At 38.1% G+C, this 21530-nt stretch overlaps 1 protein-coding gene across 3 annotated transcripts in view; it reads left to right on the top strand.

The window, feature by feature from the left end:
* The window catches only part of CSMD1 (CUB and Sushi multiple domains 1), a 1238710-nt gene that overhangs the window by 1137763 nt on the left and 79417 nt on the right, over window positions 1-21530 (top strand). For all 3 annotated transcript variants that reach the window (XM_089531085.1, XM_089531084.1, XM_089531086.1), the window contains exons 49-52: window positions 3456-3644; window positions 8159-8344; window positions 15892-16086; window positions 16973-17146. In XM_089531085.1, the coding sequence (XP_089387211.1) occupies window positions 3456-3644; window positions 8159-8344; window positions 15892-16086; window positions 16973-17146 (744 nt within the window). The remainder of the gene's footprint in view (window positions 1-3455; window positions 3645-8158; window positions 8345-15891; window positions 16087-16972; window positions 17147-21530) is intronic.

Genomic DNA, 21530 nt, shown 5'->3' with positions numbered 1-21530 from the left:
TTGCTTCAGAGAGGTTCCACTGCAGATTTCTAAACTCAGAATTAAACTGTGGGCCTAAATGACATTACTCAAGTTATTGCATGGATCCATTTAAATCTGTTTCATTTTGGAAAACTATATTGTACTTGTATACATTTTACTACATTTTTGGAGGGGAAATGAAAAGTTTGTCTTACCTAGTTATTAACTGAGCATGCTATTTCTAGTAACATTATAATGTCACTATCTCCTCCTGAACAATAAGATTGGCATCCAACATGTGATGCTCTGATGTTGACACTGCTAGTTCATGTTTTGATTATTGGGCTCTGCTAGACTGAAGAATATTTTAAGAAGTTACTTAAAGAGACTCTTTTTTACAGCTTCTTATGTTTTGTGATGAATGTAAATTGTACTGTTCATATATATATATATATATATATATATATATATATATATTATTTAAAATATGTTTTTATATATTTTTTGTTTTGTTTTGTGATAAATTTAAATGGTATTGGCCAAGATTCATATATTGCCAACATAGGGGCAATACAGACAGGCTGCAGCACCAACCTGCTCCCTAAAAAGAAGCCTCTCTAGGCAGCTTCCTTAAATGGGTGCCAGAGGTGTGCTCATGCACTATGATGATGCCCCTTCCAACCAGCGCTATTTGGGCACTCTGATGCCCATGCGTCATCATGGCATGCCCCATATGGACTGGCACACGCCAACATGGCATGCAGATGGCAAAAGTAGGGCTGGGTGCATGTAACCATTCAGCCCTCTCTAGCCCTACTTTCAGGCCCAGGCCAGCACAAATTAGGGCCTTAGTTACAAATGTGTAATTTAGATGGAAACACTGTCAGGTGGATTGATAATTGGTTAGAAAACCATGCTCAAAGAATCATTATCAATGGCTACACTTCAAATTGGAAGGAAGTCTCAAATGGAGTGCCTGAAAGTGCTAGGGAGGAGTTGTGGTCTTCTTTGGATGTCTTCAAAAAGAAGCTGGACATCTGCCTGCTTGGGATGCTTTAGTTGGAGACCTGAATGAAGCAGGGGGTTGTAATTGGCCCATTCCAGTTCTGTGCTTCCCAACACCTATTTTAACAGCAAGCAACCACTCTGAGCAATGGAAGTCTGTTCTCCTGGAAATTGGGGCACAGCAGTATGACATTTTCATCTCACCTCCCACCAGTAAGCATGGCTGTGACAGTCAGTAGTACCTTGTCACACACCCTCGTTGCAGTGAAGATTGCCCTGATTATCGGAAAAACAGATATCTATTGCTCAGACCAGCTCCCTGGAATTTAAGGTGGCATTCAGGGGGGATGTGTGATCATAGCAATAGTGCCATTATTGTGAATGTGTAGTATAACTTAAAATGGAGCAGTAACAGATATGTAACTGTAGATTTGAAATGCATAACTTAATGCAGGATAGCAGTCACTGTAATTTAGGGCAAAAAAACACTGCAGAAATAATTAAGTTTGAGATCGTATTAACTGCCCTGGCTCAGTGCTAGGAGATTCTGGGAACTGTATTTTGTTGTGGCACCAGAACATTCAGACAGAGAAGGCTAAATGTCTCACAAAACTACAGTTCTCAGAATTCCCTAGCATTGAGCCAGGGCAGTTAAAGTGGTCCCAAACTGGAAGGCATAGATTTGCATAATATTAGCACTATTAGGAACCCTATTGCCAGTGGGTTGTCCCCAGGAGTCCTGTTTATACAAGAAAGCTTGCAGAATGGGATTCTCTTGCTTCCTTCTCTGTGAGGAGGAAATAAGACGAAATTTGGTGGAGCTTTCATTAATGAGGGGACATGGTGGCTTAGCGCTTGACAAGCACAAAGTTGGCAGATCGGTAATTTGAGACCTAGGTGCCACATGACAGTGAGCTCCAGTCATTGGTCCCAGTTTCTGCCAAGCTAGCAGTTCGAAAGTATCTAAAAGAGCAACTAGATAAATAGGTGCCATTTTGGTGGAAGGTAACAGCGTTCTGTGAACCTCAACATTTAGTCATCCAGGCCACATGACTATGGAGTTGTCTTTGACAATGTTGGCTCTCTCGGCTTAGTAATGGAGATGAGGTCTGCTCCCTAGAATCTGACACAACTAGACAGTCATGTAAAAGGGGAAACCTTTACTTTTATTTTTTCATTAATTAATTCCCTTTCATGAAGCTTGATGTCAACAGAGGATTGTAGGATGGTTCAGAGGACAGCGGTTGGAAAACAAGGATGGGGACTTCCCTTACTTCCTTTGTAAGTACAAATAGTTAGCTGAACTGATCTGAGTGGACTACATACAACTCTGGACAGTAGATGGGTCTGTTTAATGGCAGACACTAAAGGGGGATACAGACGTTTTTGCCCCTCGCTGGCACCGCTCCAACCCCACAGCGCAGCATCAACACACGCCCTAAAAAGAAGTCGCCTAAAGTGGCTTCTTTTATAATGGCGCTCACACACATTGACGATGACGCTTCTGTTTGGGCATGCAGATGCCCATGCATCATTGTTGCGCACCATGTATGGGCGGGGTGTCAGCAAGATAGCGTATTGACTCCGCTGGAAGGGATGCCCAGCCCTCTGGAGCCCTAAAATCAGCCCCACAACGGTACTTTTGGCCATCTGGATTGGGTCTAAGTCTCAGCTTTGCAGTCATAAAAATGTTTGGCTGCTGTTTTTTTTAATGAAATAGTTACATCTTACCTTACGTCATGTGATCTTGGTGTAGGCTACACCAAAATCAGTCTAAGTAATTTAAACAATATAAAACAGTAGAAATATTTTATAGATTTAACACATATTAAACAATTTACTATTAAACAAAATTTAAATTTAAAAGTAATTAAAATCATTTTAAATAATTAAAATCATGATGTATATGTAGATTTGGATAAAATGAATTATGACTGAAATGTTTTAATAAAAGACTGGCAATCAACGTTTATAGGAGAGGTGTTAAATGGTCTATATAAGTTGTTCTTGTTTGTAGTCTAGCTGCTGCATTTTGTACCAGCTGAGTCCTCTTCATGGGCAGCCGCTGGTAGAGGGCCTTGGAAGTTAGCATTTTCAAGCATAAGACACAGGAGTCTTTGAAAGAACTTTGCCCAAGCAATTCTGTAATGCAAATATAAATGTTAAAATAGGTCAAGAACAATATTTGAATCAAAATGACTCTTGTTATTTCAACTCCACAACAATGAGGATCCAAAGAGTCACATAAATGGCACAAGAGAAGCTCAAAAAAATTGAATTAAATATTTGAAAATGCTCTGGTTTTTACCCTGCAAATTGTAGAAACCAAGGTTCTGAGTTGACTGTTGCTCTCTAAGAGGATTTCATGCTAATGTAGATTGCAAAGAAAAGCTTGAGTTCATGGTCTTTCAAGTCATAAGCAAACATTACATTTTAATGAATGATTTTACTCTGTTTCTTTTGTCTGTTTATACTTTACTCCCACATAGCTCCTTACTGCAGCTTAAATCATGTTGTGAAAAATGGTGGAATTATAAATAAAACCAGGGGCACAGCTGGCAGTTCTGTCCACTACTATTGTAAGCCTGGATATAGAATAATTGGTCATAGCAATGCAACCTGTAGACGTCACCCAAATGGCATGTATCACTGGGATTCCCCTACTCCACTCTGCCAAGGTAAGAATCTGAAACTGTTTTTAAAACAGTTGTAGCTGCATTAAGGAAGTTGGGGAAATCCTAACTCCAAACCTGTTTCCCAGAAACACACATACAGATATACCGAAAGCAAATGCTATTGAAAACAACTGCCTCTGTCTGAATTTGCTGGGTATCCAAAGTGCTACGTTATTTTTTTAAGGATTTAAAATATGTAAATACAAAGAAAGAAGGTGGGGAGGGAACAAAAGAAAGGAAAGGCAGAAGAGATAAAGAAAAGAGAAATACGTAGGATATGAACATGCACTAGGGATGTGTGTATGTGTGTAACATGTGATTAAATGTGCAAAAATAAGTTTTTGATGTTTTTAAAGTACACATTCATATGGCAGTAATAGCTTAGCATCCTGTTAGTGGCATATGCAGGTATGTTAACACTTGTGTATGTCTATGTTTGATTGCTGCAAAGGTTGGCATTCTGACCCTCCTCATGTAGTGACCAAAGTTTCCTTCCCAACCTCCTATAGAACTGCCATAGGATATGCCTAGAGGAGAGTAGGGGGGATTGCAGAAGCATCTGGCTAAGAAATTATGTCCAGTGGACATCAGCAGATAATGTCATCACCGCACATCTGGCCAGGTGCTTCTGTGATTCTTCTGCACCACTCTCCTCCAGCTACAGAGTAGCCATGGCTGAGAGACTTCAGTGGCTCTACAGGATTTTTCGAAGTGGTAAATGGCTCAGCATAGTGTCCTTCTGCATGTGGAACTATGCTATGCTTAATCTTGTAGGACTGCAGTCTTAGTATCCATAATTTGTTCATGTATTATACACATTTTCTTTTAAGCAAATAAGATTTTCTTTTTTTAAAATGTGTTGCATTTGCACAGCCCACCTCGGTTTTTGATACCTTTGCATCAGCAGTGTAAGGTAGACCATTGTTAATACTCCCCATACTGGAGGAAGGTGACTTGGCTAAGTGGCGTGTCTACAGCCACTTAATGAGTTTGTGTAATATCGCTTATTTGCAAAATCACAATACAAATCTTAAAAGATGCAGTGATTCCTTTCCTCTCCCACAAAATTGTTAGACAAGACAAGAAAATTCCTCTAGGAAAAGTAAGAAGCTCTCACTGAATCAATTAGCATCAGACATGCTTAGTTCATTATTTTGTTTTTTAACAAATCTTCCAGGCATCCTCCCTCAAAAGAAAACCTTTCATTATGTCTGAAGTACCAGTAAAACTGATTCTACTTGGATGAACTTGTAATTAAGCACCCAAATTGCTCTATAAATAATTACCAAAACCTAATTTATCCATTTCCTTATTTTAGACAGCGAAGGAGTTCCTTTCTGTATGTGTTCTGCAAGTTTCAATTTTCAAAAGAACACTCTTTAACTTGGGTTGAATTGGTTAGGTCAGAGGATATTTTTCATTTCCCTTCTTGTCAAGTGGCAACTTAGATGATAATGTTCTTGCTGCTGCATAAAGAACTTGATTTCCTTCCAAGGAATAATAATTTATTGTTATTACTGTTACTTTCAGCTGCTGAACCAGCAAAAAGTGCACATCTAGCAGTACATTTAAAATAATTATATCTAAAGAGTAGCAATGTCTGCAGTTAAAATTCCTGAAGCGTTTTCCATCATAATATCTATTATAAAGTTTCTGTATTTCTGGATATGTTTTGAGTTTTCTTTTGGTTGTTTCCTAGTTTTGGGGGATGGGAAGCAACAAAGTTTTAAAAATATTGTCATGTATTGAGATAAATCCAAATGTAGTTCTTCCTAGAGTCATTGAATGCTCTGTGCACAAAGAGTAGAAATTGACTTACCATAGATACAGTGGTACCCCGGGATACGAATTGACCGCGTTACGAAATTTCCGGGTTACGAAAAAATTAGATTTAAAAAAACTGTTCCGGGTTACGAAAGATTTTTCGGGTTATGAAATTAATTTCGGCGTGAAATTCAAATTGGAAGCGCAGCTAGCGGCTTTCCAGCGCCTTTTCGGGTTGCGAAATTTATCGGGTTACGAACGGCGCCGCGGAATGAATTAATTTCGTAACCTGAGGTAGCACTGTACTTTTTACCATTATTAGTATTAATTCCAAATAGTTATGTTGGATTTTGACTAAAATTAGCTTTAAAACAATTATCATTACAACTACATGTATTTATACTCTCAAGTTGGGATCCAAAATTACAAAAAGTAAAACAGATAAAATAAATATACAGGCAGAAATATATAAAAAGTAATGGAATTAAACTAAATATAAATAAAATATTTTAAAATTTACTCTAAAGGGCCAGAAAAAGTAGTATAGTCATTAAGAAAAGCACTGTCCTTACAAAACAAGCAGTTCCCCAAAAGCTATTGGAATAAAACAGGCAGTTCCCCAACCTGAAAGGGGTCAGTGTTACTTTCCTAGGGAGAGAGCTCCAGAGCTGGGAGCAGCCACTAAAGTCCAAAACACCCTGCAGAAATAATCCAGTTGGAGACTGCTTCAACGGCCCTGGCTTAGGGCTAGGGAATACTGGGAAATGTAGTTTATTGTGGCATCAGAGTGCTCTGACAGGAAAGGCTAAATGTCTCACAAAACTACAGTTCCCAGAATTCCCTAGCATTGGGCCTGGGCAGTTAAAGTGGTCTCAAACTGGATTATTTCTGCAGTGTGTTTTGACCTTAGAAGGCCTTTCCAGATTTCATATCAGATCCTTGCATTTCCCAGTATTAAGCTCTTTATCTGACTGTTTCTACAACTGATAAAAGAAAGTGAGACAAATATAGCCTATGTACTGTTACTTTTTGGGGTCACAGAGAGATGCTGGTCCTTTCTGAGAAGTACTTAGCTATATGTCTGAAAGCAGGGTTGAAACATGAACACAGGTGGTACCTATTATTCAGGCATTTTATTTGTGTGTGTTGGTTTGTTTGTTTTTTCCATGTAAGCTCTTCTGTTTACTTGGAAAGAATTACAGCATGCAGGATAGTTTCCAGAAACCAAATATTTCCTGGCAAGTTTTGGGCTTGCTGTGTCCACAAAGGAAGGTGTGGGCAGTGTTTTCACCTTTGGGACCCGAAGGGACATGAGACTCAAGCCGGCTAAATCTGTGAGCTCTGCCTAATAGACTTAGTCTGTCATCTGCAACCAGCGAGCAAAGGTCTTTTAAAAACAGTGAAGGAAAATATAATGGGTCCCTGCTATACTTTTGTTGGTTTTGCCAGTAGTGTCTATTTGAATCAAAGATACTAACTGAAATATATCAGCTAATCTCAAAGGTGCTGCTAGATTACTGCTTCATTCCCCTTTTCCTCTTAGACACAAGCTATTTGAAAAGTACCTACAAAATGTACCATATGTCAAATTTGTTTGTACTCTATGTCATGGAGGCAGAACCAGTTGCATTTCAGTATCACATATAGACATGATGGAGGGCATGCCTTTACAAGAAAATACCATATGGAGCAACCTCAGATAGCTGTACCATTATATATAATGGGAATAGGGCAACCACAAATTTTGGTATCCATGAAAGGTCCTGGAACCAAATCCCAGTGGGTGCTAAGGTCCCATGGTACTGTTGTGTGTTTTTTTTAATAAGCTGTGCCATACAACATATATCCCTATCACCCATGTTTTTGCAGATAGTTGGCCTTTTACTGCAGTTCAAGGAAACACCATTAAAGTTAAACAATGGTCTATTACCCTTTCATGGAATGCTCTCAGTTCAGCTGGGAATGGTGGTTTGTTGGGTTGTGTGTGCGTGCGTGCGTGCGTTTTAAAGAGAGCTATTATGTTGGTGAGATCAGCCATGAGTTTGCTCTAAGTAGACAAAGGCTGGATCCATTGCATCCAAGAAGGACTCTTAAACCATGTTTGTATCAGGATGTACTTCGCCTTGTCCTGTATTTGTGTCTGCATGTTTAACATTCAGATACAGTCAAATCAATATATGTGCATACTGCTTGGGCTATGAAGTGAAATGATCTCATGTAAACCCTTGAATTTAGCATGTGCAATGAATGAACTTGTATTAGTTACCTCAGCAGCCCTTGTGGGTTAGGAGGCAATAAATGAATGCCATAAATAAATAAATATTTCAGAAATGGACAAAAATGTATCAGAACATTGCAGAATGTTATGGTGTCTACCTTATACCATACAAAATGGAATTTATGCATTTCCTTTATCAGAGTCCACTTATTAATCTGCCTGCCCTCCATATAGCCCTGAGAAACATCTGAATATATGAGATCTATTTTGAGATAGATTAGTCAAATATAAAAATGGTAACATACTGTTAAACATAGCTTCAGTAACAATATTGCCTTTCAAATATTTCTCTTATATGGTTGTTATTTTTATCATTGGATTTTTCATACATGTTGTAAAGTGAGTCACTTCTTAGCGAAAATGTGATAAATGTTGTGTGATGCATATTGTGTTTTTCTCCTGTGCGGTAGCAAATATGATACCATTAATTATTAGTTCCTGGGGCAATAGTTCTCTACTTCCCTTCTCTTTTCAGCTGTGTCCTGTGGTATTCCAGTATCTCCTGGAAATGGTTCAGTCTGGGGTAATGAGTTTATTTTGGGCAGCAAAGTGATATATGAATGTAATGAGGGCTTCAAGCTAGAATCTAGTCAACAAGCAACAGCAGTGTGTCAAGAAGATGGATTGTGGAGCAATAAAGGAAAGCCACCTGTCTGTAAACGTAAGTAAGATTTTAAAAAAATCTATATACTTTTGTATAGTCTGGTTTACTTTGGATGCTGCTACTGATTATGAATGTAGAAGGAAGAATGAGGCTAGGAGTATCATTTGAACCTTGAACCCCAAGAGTGTGACATATTGAGTTTGCTTACTCAAAAGTAGACACATGACTTATGTTAGCTGACAAAGTAAATAAATACAAATAAACCATTCAAACCATCACTTAAATGTTTCTTTTTCTTTATGCTAACACCTCTAAGACCAACAGTCGTGCATGCATAAAACTAGATACAAACTGGATAATATATTTTAATTAATTAATTAATTTGTTTTATTTATATATCGCTATTCCAAAGATCAAAGCGGTGAACAGCAAGTAAGCTAATTAACAAGTAAGCTAATTTGCCCCCAACAGTCTGGGTACTCATTTTAGCGACTTCGGAAGGATGCAAGCCTGAGTCGAGCTTGGGCCCTTTTGCTGGTCTTGAACTCGCAACCTTGTGGTTTTGAGTGAATGGCTGCAGTACAGGCATTTAACCACTGCGCCACCAGGGCCCTATGCCTTGACTTTCTCCCTGCACAGTGGTAACTTTATAACTTTAACCACTGGTCTTTTTAGTACAGGGATATGGTGACTCAACAGTTAAGACACTGACTCTTTCAACTACAAGGTCGCCGGGTCAGCACTTCGAGACCCAAGTGCTTGTGTGGCTGAGGGAGCTCCCATCACTAGTCCCAGTTTCTGCCAATCTAGCAGTTTGAAAATATGTGCAAGTAGACTGATAGGTTTCACTTTGGTGGGAAGCTGACAGTGTTCCATATGTGGTGGTGTTTAGTCATGCTGGTCACAAGACAACGGAGTTGTTTTTGACAACACTGGCTTCCTTGGCTTAGTAATGGAGATGAGCACCGCCCCTACAGTCAGACACAGCTTGACAACCATGTCCAAGAGGAAACCTTTACCTTTTATCTAATGGTACATAGAAAAAGACCTTAATTTGGTGGTTATTCATCACATTAAAATCCCACTGAAAACACTAGAACAAGTTAGTCAGTTCAGCCTAGCTCACACTCATTTCCAAGGAATGCAAGTATGATGTAGTCATTATTGCTTGGAAGGGAGACTACTTTAGGTGCAACATCTTATATATATGAATGATACCATACTACTAGCAGAAAACATCACAGACTTGGAACAATTACTAAGGGAGGTCATAGAAGAAATTGCAAAGGCAGGCTTTCTACTAAACATAAAGGCCCGTTCCGCACGGGTGTAAAGTATGTCCCCAGGATGTACTAGGGTTAGGAAAGGGCGTCCTTTACAGATGCCCCTAACCTTAGTATGTCCTGGGGATGTACAAAATGGTGGCCCCCGTTCTACACGGGCACCGCCATTTTGACGTCGCGGACGCCTAACGTCTGCATGCCGCACGGCGCTAATGATGCCGCGAGTGCGCTAATGGCGCCTTGTGGCGTCATTAGCACACTGCAAGAAGAAGCACCATTTTGGGGCTACTTTTTTGCTGTGCCAAGGAGCCATGCGGTTTGGCTGCTGGGGCTCCTCAGCGCCGCAAATGACGGCGCCAACAGACAGTCCAAAATGGACTGTCTGTAATGCGCCATAGAAAACAAAAATAATGACCAGGAAGAATCTACATAAATTCAACCTAGATAATGAGGAAATCAAAATAGTTAAAGATTTCCTGTAACTTGAATCAAACACTGATCAGAATGAAGACTGCACACAAGAAATAAGAAGAAGACTAGAAACAGGAAGGACAGCCACGAAAGAACTGGAAACGATCCTAAAGTGTAAAGATATACAGCGAAACACTAAAGTTAGAATCGTCCAAGCCTGAACTCTCCCTGGAAACCAAGATGATGAAACTGAGACTGTCGTACTTTGGCCACATCATTAGAAGACATGATTCACTAGAAAAGAAAATAATGCTAGGGAAGGAGGAAGACAGCAGAAAAAGTGGAAGACTGCATGCAAGATGGCTAGACTCGAAATGCAATGTATATTTCCCACACAAAACCCATCCTTCCACTGTTGCACAGGGATGAAAAACTCACAGTAGTTGACAGTCTTTTCAAGGGTGCATCTTGACACGTTAAAACATGTTTTCTTTCCAAGGAAAAGAAAAACTGCACTTAAACTTTTCATCTCTAACATGTAACCAAACACCCTTTCCCCTTCCCAAATATTGGCCTTGGTAAAGCTGATAGCACCAGTTAGTTGTTCTGAGTTGCAATTGGAGTTTTCATCAAGCAAAACAAACAAACAGTCCAAGTATTCCTTGGGGATTATTGTCAAATATACAAGTTATAGCTTTGAGAGCAAGATAATTCCCACAAAGTTTCACATCCATCAAATGTTTCTATTGTGCCTGATCTTTCTTCTGATTTCCCATGTCTTTAAGCCACACATGTTTCAACACATCCAGACAATTTCAGCTGGAGATGAAGAGATTATTGGAAAAGAAGACAGTTCTTTCTCTTGACAGAGAGATGCATATTGTTTTTGCACCATCACTATTGATCAAGCCCCCAATCATGAATTAGTGCCCCATTGTTTGTTTTCTCTGCAGGTACAGAAATATGATTGTTGAAGCCAAATTGTTTATTGGCTACAGAGATAAAAATGGTAAAGATGGATATTAGCACATATATTCTAATGCCTGCCCCTCCCTCAGCACTGTTGCCATTGTTTAAAAAAAATATTATTAGAGATACATTTTTATCCTTTCTTTAATTCATTCTGCTGCTTTCCTTGTAACATTTTAAGTTCCCTCACCCTTATCTTAAACATAGTTATTAAAGTTTAGTAGGTTGGGATGATTTGGTTTGCATAGCGTATTTTTGTAATTAAAGTTAAATGATCATTTTCCCTGTTTTCCTCCCTTTCTAAGCTGTTTTCTCTTGACTACATTATGACTACCTTTCTGCACATGGAAATATATTGCTCCAGTGTAGGGTACTTTCTCCTTTACTTAAAGAAGTACCATTTTACTGTAGTTTTCAAAGAGTACTAATGTATGAAACATACCCTAATGCACAGCCAGAAGAAAAAAATATGAGCTTCCTTGTTCTTTAATTTACTATGAGGTTTGTTTTTTAATGGCTTTAGCATTAGATTTTTCTATTAAATTTCTTTGTTGGTAAATGAGTGAAAGTTTTCAATAGGCCTTCACATTGTTATGACTGCTAATTTCAATATAATAAAACCCTAGCCTAGAAACAACAAAATAATAACAGTTTGTCATGTAACTTTAACTTTTATTAATGTTATAACTATTGGGTATAGGCTCAATACATGGTAAAAGAAGAATATTACTTGACTCCTGTCCTGGCTGACATTGTTGCCTTGTACTCTGATATGGGCGTTGATCAAATTGGTGGTACAAAAATTTGGTACTTTTATACCATAGCCCAGTAGTCACATTCAATTCCCCCCCTAAAGGAGGCAGCTACTTTAGATACTTCTGAGAAATGACAAAGTAAAGAAGTGCCTTTAAACATTGCAATTATAATAATAGCTAATGGGGGCTTGATACTGTCACTTTGACTTAATTTTCTGAATTCACATCCTAACCCACTATGCCCACTTCATAGTCTTCTTTTAGTACATCACTAATTCGAGCAGTTTTAATTTCAAGTGGAATAGGAAACCAGATGAGAATATGTGTAGACTCTGTGCCTCTTCTTCTCGGGAATGATTAGCATTCTGGTAAATCAGGAAGCTGGGATGAAAATTATTTAATAATGATTACTAGTACCAACTAAAGTCACCATTTTGGGCACAGATAGAAGCTTTGTGGCTCTGTAATGAGCATGTAAGAAAAAATTTGAGCTGCTCCTCAATTGTTTCCTATCTCTGGTTAAAATCTGAGCCAGAGAATTTCTGATATATAATTTCCAAAATTGGATTGTATCTCATAATAAACTGAATCATTAAAAAAAATCTCCCTTTTTAAAAAGTAGTGATTAATTTTGCAATATAGTTTCATATGAGATGTGGGTAGGGGATGCAGGGAGACATTGGCCTGTTACAGACAGCCAAAATAAAGCTGCTTCGAGTCACAGTGGAGGTATGGTGTTTCAATGATGCATGCATCCTAAGAGTCCAGAAATCGCACCAAAGCCACGCTCCAGCCCTAAGGACTGGAGCATGGCTTTGGTGTGGCTTCTGGACTCTTGCATCATTGAAACACCATACCTCCACTGTGACTCGAAGCAGCTTTATTTTGGCTGTCTGTAACAGGCCATTATCTACCACTGATGCTTGTACAGTCTGCCCTCCCCCAGGATTCAAGCACCCATGGATGGCAAGCCCCATTGCCCCTAATGGCAGTGCATGCACTCAGCCACAGGAGAGTGGTCACACATGCATGCATATGCACCACCTTTGAAAACCACCGGATTTGAGGTCCTGTATTTTTTTTTTTTTTTCCATCTGCGGGGAGGGGAGTCCAGAACAGAAACTCCACGGATACTAAGGATCGACTCTAGATAATGAAAGTTAGTTCCACAATCCACCACAATTTCATTTTAAAAAGATACTATCTTCTGTTTTCACACAGTTAGTTATGCTAAATGACACTGAGATTAATCATGAGAATTCTGATGTTGTAGCAACTAACAGTCAGACTACAAGAGTCAAGTTAATTCACTAAGCTGCATTTCTGCAAGTGGCTATCAGGCATAGTTGGTAGTTCTGTGGCATATATAGATCCTTGGAAGTACTTTTTAGGTCAGGATGAACCATCTGTTTCGAGAGCCTGTTGGAGGAATAGTGTGGATAAATAATATCATGCTAATGACATGACACATAATCATAGTCAGCATAATTATATTTGCTGCACTATATTTGGAAGCAGGGAACCGTTAATATATCCATCAACAAAAACAAATCAGCATTGAAAGAAGACAGCTCTCTCCCCATTTTTGAGACAAATATGACATCATCCTTGAGTCAAATGCTGTGTGCAAAATTAGCAAATGTCACTGGTATCTGTGAAGTACAAGATAGAAACTGATGGGTGCTTGAATGACTTGTTCTAAATACAGGAACTGTAAACTGTGTTGGGTTTTAATTCTAGCACTTTTAGTAAATGTAAATACTTTATTGCAAAATTAAAATGTGCCATGGTAAAAACAGCTTTTTAGTGTCACTTATCTATTCTCCATGAATAGCTTTGCATGCTTCTTTATTATGCCCTGAGCATTAGGTTCTTCTCTACATATTTTATTTCTTCACTGTGCAAAGAGAAGCAGACACAGACAAAGTCTTTCAGCCAGTCGTTATTTCTTAGCTCAGCACGCCCCATAGGGTTGTGTGAGGATAAAAAGGGAGAAAGAAAATGTACACTATCCTGAGCTCCTTAGGGGACAAAATGACATTAAAAAGGTAATTTAAATCTTGTTTGACTGCCACATTAATATGCTACTCAGTAGAAAACCCCATCCTCACCCATATACGTGTACAGCAAAAGGTGTAGTCAATACCTCCATATAGCAAGGCCATCCATAGTGGATAATTATCTATCTATTATGTCTCTAAAATACAATTTTTACGTAACGTATTCAGGCATGGGTGAGAGGGGACTATACATTGCTCATGACTATAGACCTTATCAGACACAGTTTTTCCCACATTATGGGCATGGGAAAGGGGTGCTCGGAGCCACACGAGTCTGAGAAAAAATGCATTTTACCACATTTCAAAGTGTCCTCAAAATGGCTCCATTCTGTCACCTGGCGCCAAGCTGTTCCCATTCCCGAGCTTCGGTCGGAAGTCTTCCGTTTAAGCCAAACGATGCATCTCAGCACTGAGTGGGAATGGCTAGGTGCTGGGGGATGGAATGGGCCCATTTTGAGTACACTTTAAGGTGTGGTAAAATGCATTTTTCTTTTAGACTTGCATGGTCCTGAGCGGCCCCTTCCCATGCCCATAACGGGGGGGGGGGGGGGAAATGTGTCAAATAAGGTTCTAAAATTGAAGAAAATGTTTACAAGTGTACAGGTGTCAATGTTGTATATTTACCTACTCTTTCTGTAAAAGTTCCACAAGACAAAAAGCAAGACAGTCAAAAATAAAAGGACATGAGGGTCAAAGGACCATGGGGCATTCACGCCCCACAATTATAACACTGTTATTCCACTTTAATTGCCATAGCTCCAACCTACAGAATCCTTGGGTTTGTAACTTGGTGAAGAATTTGGCCAATTCAGCTGCTTAACTTTGCATCACCTGTAGCAGCAGATTTATGTTGGGGCTCTGTTGTTATTTTTGGCAAACCCTCACTTGGGTTTTTAGGCCTCTTCTCTTGCATATTTCTTACTGTTGAGAAGTTGAAGGGATTTTAATAATAATTAATAATTTGTTTTATTTATATACGGCTATTCCAAAGATCATAGCGGTGAACAGCAAGTAAGCTAATTAGCAAGTAAGCTAATTTGCCCCCAACAGTCTGGGTACTCATTTTAGCGACCTCAGAAGGATGCAAGCCTGAGTCGAGCTTGGGCCCTTTTGCTGGTCTTGAACTCGCAACCTTGTGGTTTTGAGTAAATGGCTGCAGTACAGGCATTTAACCACTGCGCCACCAGGGCTCCTTTAATTTGCTTTGCTGACATGGAGGACTGATTTGGTTTATCTGGTGATTGGGTGAGCACCCTCAGGCATCTTCTTCCAATAGAAGAAGGTGTCTGACATTTCTTAAAGCCAGCTGGCATGGTGGAGGGTGTGTGTGAAAGGATGAGTTCCCATCTTGGGTTTATATTTAAGATGAGCTAGTCAGCACTATGTTGAGCTAAGAATCCTTTTGGGGACATTGCTTGGAGCCAGAGTGATGTTCTCCTTTTTGCTTTGAAGATTATGTTATTTCTTATTGTTTGTTAGCACCCCACTTCTTTTGTGATTTAGTAATATTACTTAATTAAAGTTATAACTTGATTCAATTAAATATCACTGTCTCACATCATTCTGTTGTGTGGGAGCAACATATGCTCATCTATAAAACATCTGAATTGATCACCTTACATTTATTTTAAAGGAACTGCCACACAGATTAAAGCTTTGTTACATAAATGAAACTGGCAATGAGATTTGTGATTCCGATTAGGAAGCAATTTACTGTTCCTCGTGCAGATTCCTCTGCATATGTAACAAATTTTCTCATGGTCCTAAGCACATTCTGTGCAGCAGAACAAGTGGCACCATGTTATAACCAATTATAAATATATTCTTATTTTTATGCACATTAACTGCGTGGTTCTACCTCCAAATTAAAGAAAAGAATCAATTTTAAACATTTGGAAGAAAACATGGATGTGTCCTTTTTTCTTGTGCCTAAATTGAAACAGGTTCTCCCAGGCCTAGTGTTGAAAGATAGATCAGCTGCTGTGCATTAGAACATGTATTTGAGAAATGTTTATAGCATGCTCAATTTCACAGGGAAAAGTCTACTGTCAATAAGATGATGATTCATCTTCTGTGAAGTAATGTTGGAAGGGAAGTGCTAATGCTGAAGTGTCCTTGCTTCACAGCTGTGACTTGCCCCAGCATTGAGAGTATGCTCTCAGAACATGTCATCTGGAGACTGATTTCTGGGTCAGTGAATGAGTTTGGAGCACAAGTCATGCTGAGCTGCAGCCCTGGCTATTATTTAGAGGGTCAGAGGCTCATGCTGTGTAAAACTAATGGAACATGGAGTGATGCTGATGAGAGACCAAAGTGTAAGGGTAAGAAACATTTATTTACACAGTGCCCAGTCTTGTCCAAAGATATAGCTCCTTTTTATTACCACCACAACCTAAGTAGAGGACTATAATATTTTATAATACCTTTGCTAAAATATTTGAGTACAATCCATTAGGAAGTGCACTGGCCTTGTTCAACTAAATGAGCTCTTCACAAGAACATGGTAAATTAATTAAATATACTACATATAAAATAGTTAGCTTTGTTCATTAATTTAGTATTCAACTGCAGATAGATATTCAGAAATGTCAGTCTAGTTGCCGAGTATTTGTTCTTCTATGCGCCTGTTTAAAACTGTGCATGTACATCGGTGCATATTTGATATTCCTGGGCACATAGATTTCCATATTCTTAACGAGAGGGGGTAATTTTCCATGCACAAAGGAATATGTTGCTGCTTCCTTCATTGAAATGAATTAGTGAACTAACTCTTCAGGATGTAAGAAGTATCCTAAGAGTGCAGATTCCAGCCCTGCAATCATAAGAGAAATCTGATTTTTAGGCCTGGTGTCATATATTATATGCATAACATTTGTTAAGCGAATAATTTGTCCATTCTCAAGAGTCCTTATCCAAAGAAGATTACAGATTAAATGACTTGCAAGTTGTACTTCAATTATGTTCAAGTGTAATTAAACAAACAACCCAATTAATTGCAGATTAACTGAATACCCAAGTAGCTGACATGATTCAAACATGAACTGAATAATATATCTGATGTTGGTAAATTAGATTTCATTCAGTATTTGAGACTGTTAAACTATTAGTATGCCTCTCAAATGCAATGTTTCCAACCCCACTATAACTTTCACAGTGCTCTGTTGCTTCTACCATGTGTAAAAAAACACCTTTATTTTCCCTTCTTAGTTATCTCCTGTGGAAGTCTTCCCTCTCCACCAAATGGAAATAAGATTGGCACCTTGACAGTCTATGGAGCTACAGCAATCTTCACCTGTAACACTGGGTATACACTAGTTGGGTCTCACGTACGCGAATGCTTAGCAAATGGAATTTGGAGTGGAACTGAAACACAGTGTCTTGGTAAATAAATATACAGCCTCTTATCAGAGGATAGAAATCTAAGATGTGAAAAAGGAAAACATGAATAAAGAATGTAATTTTAATTTTGTAAACTGGGTTGATATGTTTCCAATAAATGATGTCCTAGTTATCTTTTTGATAACTTTCATGGTATTAACTACTGGGGAGTACAGTTTGTGGCAATGAGAGTTTGAGTTTATATGGAAGGGATGCTATATGTTTATGTTTGCTATTTAAAGGAAATGAATTCTTCATTGGAAATTCCATTCTCAGAGTACTTCTGCTAAGGAGTTCACTTTGGGATTTAAGTTCATCAAAATTTGCCTTTTCTGCAGACTTGGTCCTATGTTACAGAAAGGTCTCAAACTATCTTTGTTGAGACTGTTTTAAAAACAAGAACAACACAGAGATCTCTAGGTTTTCTTGTTTCCTGTAAGAATCCAGAAGGAATAGCTAATAATGGATCCAGAATCCAAGAGCTGGTGCAGATGAAACCATTAGCCATCTTTAGTTAATACAGCAGTCTGTTATATATGCACCAATCTTAAGAGAAAACTTAATTACAAACAACTTATTTTGTCACTGTTTTTAAAACTAACTTAGCAAGTGATGAAAAGGACAGTTAGGACACAAACACAGAGAAAATTTTGTTTTTGAATAAATGATTTCTGTCATGAAAACACACATCTTCTGAAACTGATATGAACAAAACTATATTAGCTAGTATTCATTAAATGGTTTCCTTAAAGGCATAGATTATGTCAGTGTAATTGCTCATTTCCTATTTAAACGTCACAAATCCATAACTTGCCATTATCATCAACATGTTAACAGCTAAGAAGCTAGATGGGCAGGAGGGGGTACATTCTTGCTGTATCTACTTTTATAGTAATATTTGCTGTCTGGAAATTAATTGCATTTGTCACTCATTTCAGCTCAAATGTTAGATTACAAAGAGTCTGCATTGAATTTAATTCTGAATAGTACAGAGGGGGAAGAAGAGTGCATATCTAAGCACATTCAAAATGCCGTCCTAGCTTTGAACAGTGTTGTTGCCACCAAGTTGACTTCGGTTGAACATTGCGATCAAGTTGACTTTGATTTATGGCAACCCTATGAATGAGAAACACACCCTCTCATCAACAGCCTCATTAAGGTCTCGCAAAATCAAACCTGTGACTTCCTTGACAGAGTCTGTCCATCTGTAATGCAGCCTTCTTCACTCTCCAGCTTTCACAACCATACATAGAAATTGAAAATACAATGACATGGACAATCTCAATTATATATCTTGTCTAGTTCCTTTATAGCTACATTCCAAGTACAGTACTAGTCTTCTGATTTCTTAACTGCAATCTCCATTTTGGATTTTGACTGAGCAAAAATATAGAGTGTACTGAACTCTCTCAATGTCTTCATTATTTAAAGTTACGTAAATCATTTGTGTTCAGTGTTTGTTTTCTTAATGTTCAGCTGTAAAACTGTCTTTGTACTTCCTTCCTTGACTTTCTTCAGTTCCAAATCTTTACTATTTTCTACTAATAGTAGGGTGTCATTTGCATATCTTGAATTGTTGATGTTCCTTCCTCCAGTTTTCACAGCTCATTCCTCACAGTCCGGTTCAACTTTGCAGACTTACTTGATCTCCTTGCCAACCAGAAACCATTCTGTTCCTCAGTATTCTGTCCTAACAATGAGCTCTTGTCCTCAGTACAGGTTACACATTAGGATAATCAAATGTTGTGGTACATCCATTACTTTAAGAATGATCCATAGTTTTTCATGATCTACTCAGTCAAAGGCTTTGCTGTAATCTATAAAGCACAGGCTGATTTCCCCCAAAAAATTCTTTAGTGCACTCCATCATCCAACATATGTTTGCAATATGATCCTTTTTCTCTGTTCTTCTGAAGTGAAGAGGGTACTGAAACACATGCTGAAAGACAAAAAATAGTGAGGAGACAAGCACCACATGCTCTGAGATGGTCAACTGTTTAATCAGTCTTTTTAAAGCCCAATTTGTTTTAGCCTCAATGAGAAAAAGCTTTCTTCAGGGCCCTTCAAAAGACATCAGTGTAGCTGTAGACACGCTCCAAAATACAGGACCATAAACTCTTTGTTATTAAATGTGTTGCTATGCTTGCAGGGGAGATTAATGCAATGGTCCCTGCTATTTCTGATGTCGCCTTTATTGGGGATTGGAATGTATAGGGAGCATTTCTAATCAGAGGGCCATTCTTTTGTTTTCCATATTTGTTAATATATTTTATTTAGAATTAGAATAGATTTTATGTCTGTAGCTTGAAGCAACTCTGTTGGTATGCCATCTGTTCCTGATGATTTATTTCTCCCAAGTGCTTTGAATGCAGCTTCTACTTCACTTTCTAAAGTTGTGGGTCATCTTCAGATGGTTCTTCCTTGAATTAATATGTTATCCTTTCATCTCATTTATATAGTTCTGTGTATTGTTTTCCATCACATTTTATTTCTTCCTAATCATACAGTGTATTCCCTTGTTGGTCATAGAGCATCCCCCCACTTGGTTTAAATTTCCCTTAGATTCCTGAGGTCTTGTGGAACAGGATTCTTCTTCTTCCTTTCTTCTTGTTGGCCTTTTGTTTCTGTGTTGGTAGTTCTCTTTGTCCTTGCACACAAGTTGTTGAACAATTGTATTCAGAATTTTGATCCTATTTCTCTCGCCTTTTACTTTTGTTTCTCCCCTGCCCTTTACTCCCATTTAACACCTCCCCTGCTTATGTATCCTCACCTTTAACATATGTTACTTTAAGAAAAAATACTAATAGCTATATGTTTAAGCGTTTTAGGTACAATCTTGCCTCTGTTTAAAGAGAAAACATTTTGTGCCATCCTATGCACCCTACTCATAGACAACTACTATTGAAATCAGTGCAATTCATGTTTATGTTGTGCTGTTTACAGTGTGTTGTTGCTGCTTGTAATATAATGAACTGAAACGTTTTAAAGTATTTTCTACAATATATAAAATGAAACATATTCAGGGTAGCCTTATTGGCCATATAGCAAAGTACAATAACATCCCAAAATCCACAAAATAGTGATACCTTTATTTGAACAACCAAAATGCACAAAATAATGACACAAGCTTTCAAAGCTCCTCTGACTTCTTGATCAGGCAAAGGTGTTTTAAAAATCATACAAAAAGGGAAAAAATGGTGACGTTAGTTGACGTTAGTCACATTGTGTTGTTCTGTGGAGATTGCTTGCATAGATATCCTCCATAGGACAACAACACTTTGAGAGCATGTAGGCCTGTGACTAATATCTTCATATATATATATATATATATATATATATATATATATATATATATATATATTCTCTTCTGTATGATTTTTAACACCTTTGCCTGATGAAGAAGCCAGTGGAAGTTTGAAAGTTTGCATCATGTATTTTGTACATTTTGTTTGTCATAATAAAGACATCACTATTTTGTGGTTATAAAATGAGAGAAGATCAACAATACATGTTATTTCAATTACTTTGGTCATATGTGTATGTATATATAGTTCTCCAATAAGCTCTTCTTACATAAACCTAGATATTGGTCATATTTCTGAAGCTGAAATTATTTGAATGGCAGAGAATTTTTCAGTCATGCATAGTTTTGGCTCTCTGATGAGTCTTTCCCCCAGTTTCATTATTTCCATTCTGTTTTGTTTTTTTAAAAAATCCACTCCTGGGTTACCAGGATAATTTCTAAGGTTATTAGTTGGACTTACCAGGATTTTTCTTTTAAATGCTTAAGCTTTCATTCCATTGGCTTTCTGATCTTTGTTATTGATGTGCACTGCTTAGCCCATTGATTAAAAACACAGTAAGTCCCCCCCCCCTTTACTGATGTTTATATGTGTTCCTTCCCAATAGGACAGTTCCCTACCATTTCAGTGTAAGATATCACCCTCTGTTTGGATCATAGGCAAGTCCTGTCTAGAACATACACAAAATTATCTCCTCTAATTGCTTCTTTGTAGTGTTTTTTCAGTGTCAATGTGTGCAAGAAGGTGCACACAAAAAACTGAAATTTACAGCACAATACTTTGTGCAAGACTTAGTCATTCAGAACTCCAAAAGCCATGGAGAATTTCAGATGAGTACTTTGGAAACATCCCTACTTAAGTAATTCACTCCAGGTTTTCACTCTATGCCCTATTACCATTTTCTAAAATAGGCAATACTGTTCATCTGCTCATGCTTTCCCTTCAAGCTGCATGATCTAGACTAAAAGAAATAATAATTCTCTCTTGTGAAATGTGGAGTTTCACCATAGTGTGAAAAGGAATTACCTCAATGAAAGGCTGATAGGGACCTAATTCATGTTTGTAGAACAAGTATTTCAACACAG

The sequence above is a fragment of the Sceloporus occidentalis genome, unplaced genomic scaffold, assembly GCF_023333645.1.
Source record: "Sceloporus occidentalis isolate IW3139 unplaced genomic scaffold, rSceOcc1.0.p SCAF_6, whole genome shotgun sequence".
In the NCBI taxonomy this organism is placed as follows: domain Eukaryota; kingdom Metazoa; phylum Chordata; class Lepidosauria; order Squamata; family Phrynosomatidae; genus Sceloporus; species Sceloporus occidentalis.
The sequence above is the reverse complement of the archived record's forward strand: the minus strand, read 5'-3'. Positions and strand labels throughout refer to the sequence as shown.